Here is a 5,813-nt window from a genome sequence, read left to right on the forward strand (position 1 = left end):
TCCCATAAACCTCGTCCGCTCGCCCACCCGCCAATCCTCCCCACCACCCCAATTCGCGCCCGAAGCCTCCTTTCCTCGCCCCCTCCGCCCCCCTCTCCCCGATGGCGACGCGGCCGCCGTCCTTCTTCGGCGGGCTCCGGGCGCGGGAGCTCAGCGGCGGCAGGGGCTCCGCGCGCGCCTCCGCGGCGCGGCTGCCATACCTCTCCGACCTCTCCTCCGACCCCGGCGACCGCGGCTGCGGGGTCATCTCCGTCGAGCACTCCGGCGACCCCGCCATCCCTTTCGCCGTCTCCTTCTGCAAGGTTCGTTTCCTCTCGTCTTAGTTAGATTTGGCGAGGCCGACGGCGACGGCGCGCTGATCCGTCCCCTCCCCCTACAGGTCCCGCAGATCTCTCGCCTTCTGGCGGTCGCCGACGAGGACGGGTATGTCGCCATCTACGACACCCGCCGCCGCCTCCCCTCCAGATCCTCCTCCATTGAGAAGTCAGGTTAGCTTCGGTGCCCCCTTCTGATCTAACTAACTGGCATTTAGGCTATTTTGTGCTAAAATTGGGTAGTTCCAATCTGAAATCTTGCTCTTTTGTAGCTGAAACGAGGCTGTCCGATTGGGTTGCTCACAACAATGCCATCTTTGACGTGTGCTGGATCAAGGTAGCCACATTTGCCTGCAATATGCTACTACATCTGTTTTCTCTGTCTCTCAGCAGTGTATTTTTGTGTGTCTCTGGCAAAGTTAACCGCTGAATTATGTCATTTATATAGGAGGGATCCCAATTACTAACTGCATCAGGCGACCAAACTGTAAGTACAACATGATCAATCAGTTCATTTAATTTCTCACAACACCAACTATGTATCATTGGTCTGATTTTTTGTGTGCATAATCTCACTGTAATTGCCTGTACTGTATCAGGTAAAGATATGGAGCGTGGAGAATAAGAAGTGCCTTGGTGTGCTGTCAGGGCACACTGGAAGTGTCAAGTCATTGTCATGCCATTCTTCAAATCCTGGTCAGTTGTATATCTTGAACTTGGTTAACTTAGTTTGTGGCATGTCTGCATAGGTTCATGAACTCCATTGTTATTGTCTATGCAGATCTTATTGTTTCCGGTTCAAGAGATGGTTCTTTTGCACTTTGGGATCTAAGATGTGATCCCAAAACCCCAAATGGCCATGGTGAAGCATGCCTCATGTATGTCATCTAATGGCTACTGTAATCTAAATGCTCCTTTTTAACTGCAACCATCAATTTCTGTAGCAATGTAGCATCTTTCGCTGAATTCAGCTGTTTTTACATGTTAGGTCTTCTGCTGTTGTCAAAGAAGCGCACAGTCCCACGCGAAGGAATCGGACAAGGGCTCGAGCAAAGGTATTGAATTTGCATAGAATCTTTTTGGCTGGGGACTGTACATTTCCGTGGGTTCAGTTGCTGATATTGGTCATCTTTAGGGAGCTTCAACAAGCATCACATCAGTTCTGTATCTGAAAGACGATATCTCCATTGCTACTTCTGGTGCTGCAGACAAGTAAGGCGTTGGCCCATCCTATTTATTCTGCACTTACTACATAAGTTAATATAGTTTACATGGCTAATTATGCATGCCAGTGGCATGTTTCAATTATGAACGCACCACTTTTAATACAATGCACCTCTGCTGTAGTTTGATTTTATCTAACTCTTAAAATGTATTCCAGCGTTGTGAAATTTTGGGATACACGGAACCTTAAAGCGCCCATCTCCAACAAAACCTCTCAATCAACAGCACAACCTTCGGTAAGCAAGCAGCTTGCAAATTGCAACAGAATGCATTTGTAATTCAGTTTCAAGGCTAACAGGGAATCCTTTCATTCAGAAGGAGGGGGTGACACATGGGATCTCTTGCTTGTCTCAAGACTCGTATGGTGCGTATATTGCTGCGTCATGCATGGATCACAGGTGAGAATAATATTTGACCACTACACAGAACTGCAAAAAACTGATGTCACTGGAGGGAATTGCTTCTGACTTCATAAGCTTTCCAATTTCAGGATCTATCTGTATAGTACTCTCCACATGGACAAGGGTCCAATAAAGACTTACACTGGCAGCAAAATTGAGTCTTTCTTTGTCAAGGTGAGTAGCTAACTGGTTTAGCCTTCTCTTCCAGCTGCATATTCTTAGTTTCTTTCATGTGTTTTATTTAACACCTGCTTTGGTGCTTGAATACAGTCTGCTATTAGTCCTGATGGGACTCATATTTTAGGCGGTTCGAGCAATGGCAATGTTTACTTGTGGCAGGTATTTGTTGCATCCCTATTACCTTTTCTTTTACATTTCATACACTGTGTTCATGTTAAATTGCTAATTCCTTCTCACTTATGTAGGTGGATCAGCCTGAAAATGGGCCTATAGTTCTGAAAGGCCATGAGGGTGAAGTCACTTCAGTTGACTGGTATGATCTATCCAGAATGGCTACTTCTTAATGTCTTACTGTTACCATAGTGCTCATGTTGCAATGCCAATTTTGCAATTTCAGGTGCTCTTTGGAGGTTGGAAAGATAGTATCATCATCTGATGATTCCACGGTGAGTCTTGTTAAAAGTTTACAAGTTTCATCTTAAAGTTGCCTTGTCAAACACTACAACAAAATGAACCCAGTCATCTCACCATGATTAGGGGCATCTATAATATTTGTTGTCATCTAATCTACAAATGGAAAGAACAAGAGTTTGGTTAGGAACTTGAAAACTGCTACTGACAGCCTGACACTTTGTTCTGTGCATCAGGTTCGTGTATGGAACACCAAGAAAATAGACTGCACCAACATTAGTTCCCCAACAGTCATCCGTAAGAGGGTAACTGCTCCAAACATCGACTGCCCAAGATCGGCTAGCCATGAGCGAGCGACTAGTTCAAGAGATGTAGCAGCCTGCACCAGTGCTGACAGTGAATTGCCAACCAGTTCACACTCACCCCTCCGGCCAAGAGTACTGGAGTTTGGCACGCCTGAGTCTGCGAAAAAGAGAGCCTTTTCGGTATTTCGGGAGGAGGCCTTGGATACTAGGAACAGCCCAGGAGCTCAAATGAGCAGTCCCTCTTCAGTCCTGAACCCACCGCCTTCGCTGAAAAGGAAAACTATCCGGGACTACTTTGGCAGCAGCACATCTTGAAGTCAAAACTTTCTGACAAATAAGACAGTATCATGGATTCTTCTGAGCTGCCCTGAGGAGCTTTCTTAACTTATGGTGAGAATCTTGTTTTTCTGCAAGAACTTACTCTGCTGCTAATTGACAGTTCGGCATGCTAACTCATTACTCTCATTTTTCTTCTACGCAGGCCAAGCTTGTTCAGCGGTTACGGGACCTGCAACTTTTGGAAAATCCCTGTCTTGCTGATCTGGTCATATGCTGATGATTGATCTGATGAAGTGCCGTTGTACATGATATATATTGTTAAAACCATCTGCCTTTTCTCTTTGTATTTTATTTCCTCATTGAGCTTGTTAGGTTGTGACTTGAGGAAATCTTGTTATTAGTAACAAAATTAAAGAGATCTCTGTGAGATTTCCCTAGTGCATTGTTAGTAATTAAAGAATGATCTAGTAAAAATCAATGTTGACAATTATCTCTTTGAACATGAGAGTAAAGGAATTTGGACTTGTGGTTGGTTCCTGGCTATAACGCGTTCCATGAGTTCTGTGCTGTGCATAGCAATGTCATATATTGTTTGCCTTTAGGCTGGCCAATGTTGGTCAGCTTATAAAATGATCCATGGGCCATGGTCAATAATGGAGATTATTTTGGCATGGCTGGAATTATTAAGAAATATATTTTTACTTGTTTGAATTAAATGCATGAAACCTGCAATCTTTTAATGCCTCTGGAGCTTGCAAAAGAACATATCAATCTGGACTTATGGTCAATAGTTGAAACTATCTGGACACTTTGACCTGCCCTTACCATCAACAAGCTTTGCTCAAAATATCTTAGAAATTAGAGGAAGTACTTCACTGCTAATAGCTACTAGCTTAATGCACATATTTTTCTCAGGGATCACAATCATATTGTTTGAACATAGGCCTGATTTGGTTATGCATCTTTCCATGCCTGACCAAGCTTTGACCTAGCCCATGCCGCTCCTATGGTCACTACATTTTTGGTACACAGAGTTTGTTCATGCTTCCAGTCAAATGCCCATGTCACATCAACATCCCTTGTATTACTACCTAATAACCAAATTTTCATACTTCATTTATACGTAAACATATTTAGTTTAGAAAACATAGTTGCAAGAAAGCTCTAGCTATATTTCTTTAGCAAGAGCATGCCATATTCATTGTGCTGTTTAAAGACACACTCCTAATTACGATGAAGTCTGAAAAATACTACAACACAATCCAATCTGTGTTAGAGTTGTGTCGAATATTGTGTACAAGGTAGGTTACAGTTGAACTAAGAGTTGTATTGTGTTTACATAGGATGTGGAGTTGTGTCCTAATAGGACAGTTGTATCCTAGGCCTCTCATATATAGCGGGGGTAGACACAGGATGTAACCTATGCCAACATAATAGCATAGGCACGCAAGGGGGAGCCGGCGCGTGTGCCGGCGCCCGGGTGGCCGGGTGCGGTTTTGTGACGGTGTCACGGGAAGGAGCGCCCGTAGTCAGGCCCCGGGGATGTAGTCATATCGGTGAACCTCGTTAACAAATCTCGGTGTCGTGCTCGTGTGATTGCTTGGTCCTCGGATGATCGATGAAGTGCCTTGGATTTAATTCTAACAAGTGGTATCAGAGCAGCAATCGGACGTGAGCACACCAGCAAGAAATCTGCTACATTCTAACAATCTGAATAAAGAAGAAAGCACACCAGCAAGAAATCTGCTACGCCCTAAAGGGATCAAAAGCTGTTTCATGGGTGACACAAGTTTTCTATGAGGGTGACACCGCAACAAGATTTAGCATAGCGATTTTGAATTTTGGACCCCGGTTGGAAGGGAATCGAGGGAGACAATAAGGGTGTACAACGACACGTAAGAGGTTGGGGATCGTGAGCCTGCTGTGCTCCTTGGTAGCTGGCTTGAAGCCTTGTGCTCGTGTTTATATAACCACTCTCTCACTTGGAATATTATAGGGGGGAGAGACATCCCATAGAGCCATACAAACTCGAAGTTTCAGGTGAGTTTGAGGGATCTCAAAAGGCTACAACAATGCCGAGAGTAAGGGAGCTTCGAGGTGTCTTTATCTTTGACTTGAACCGGTAGTCGAGCACTTATCTCGTCAAAAGAAGGGGATTCTCTAGGCAGCCTTCTCTTTGATCCAAGCCACTAATCAAGATGCTTTTCTCGTTGCTTCTCCTAACATAAGAGTAGGTCATGCTCCACAATGCAACTGGATTTATTTAAGAAACATCTATATGTCAAGATACCCTCTAATTTCACACCGTAAATACTTATCTAAGATACCCGAATATGCACTTTGGACCTTAGGCTCCACCGAGCCCTTTTCCTTTTCTTTGAAAAACCACCCCATATATTAATTAAGAAAATATCATACTATCGTTCATTACATAATTTGTCAAGCGGGAGGGAACACTCCCAACTTATAACCCATCAGTCTAGAGTTTAAACAAAAAATTGCAAGTTTCATGAGAAACTCTGTTGTCGTCCTATGTCTCCTATTTAATCTTCACATATCCTGCTTTTCTTTTGGGGAAATAATCAAAATACATTTTAGAAGTTTCAATTTTTTGTTGGAAAAAAACGTCCCACATGGTTATAGAGATGTATTCTACATATGTGTAATATTTTGTTTGTAAATAATTTAACACGTGATTT

The 5,813-nt window shown here is 43.6% G+C and overlaps 1 protein-coding gene across 2 annotated transcripts; it reads left to right on the forward strand.

Moving 5' to 3' along the window:
• Positions 1-6: 6 nt before the first annotated feature.
• On the forward strand, positions 7-3,657 carry LOC119286974 (denticleless protein homolog). 2 transcript variants are annotated; one of them, XM_037566444.1, is made up of 16 exons: positions 7-302; positions 380-488; positions 587-651; positions 763-801; positions 914-1,010; positions 1,096-1,192; positions 1,303-1,369; positions 1,450-1,526; positions 1,696-1,774; positions 1,854-1,936; positions 2,029-2,113; positions 2,210-2,278; positions 2,365-2,432; positions 2,517-2,565; positions 2,767-3,225; positions 3,317-3,657. In XM_037566444.1, exons 1-15 carry the CDS (start codon positions 102-104, stop codon positions 3,148-3,150), a joined length of 1,569 nt encoding a protein of 522 aa, XP_037422341.1. In that variant the 5' UTR covers positions 7-101; the 3' UTR covers positions 3,151-3,225; positions 3,317-3,657. The 2 variants fall into 2 exon arrangements, with proteins under 2 accessions (XP_037422341.1, XP_037422342.1); XM_037566445.1 differs by having other exon boundaries at positions 1,857-1,936.
• Positions 3,658-5,813: the final 2,156 nt, after the last annotated feature.

Source organism: Triticum dicoccoides, chromosome 4A (genome assembly GCF_002162155.2).
Source record: "Triticum dicoccoides isolate Atlit2015 ecotype Zavitan chromosome 4A, WEW_v2.0, whole genome shotgun sequence".
Taxonomy (NCBI): domain Eukaryota; kingdom Viridiplantae; phylum Streptophyta; class Magnoliopsida; order Poales; family Poaceae; genus Triticum; species Triticum dicoccoides.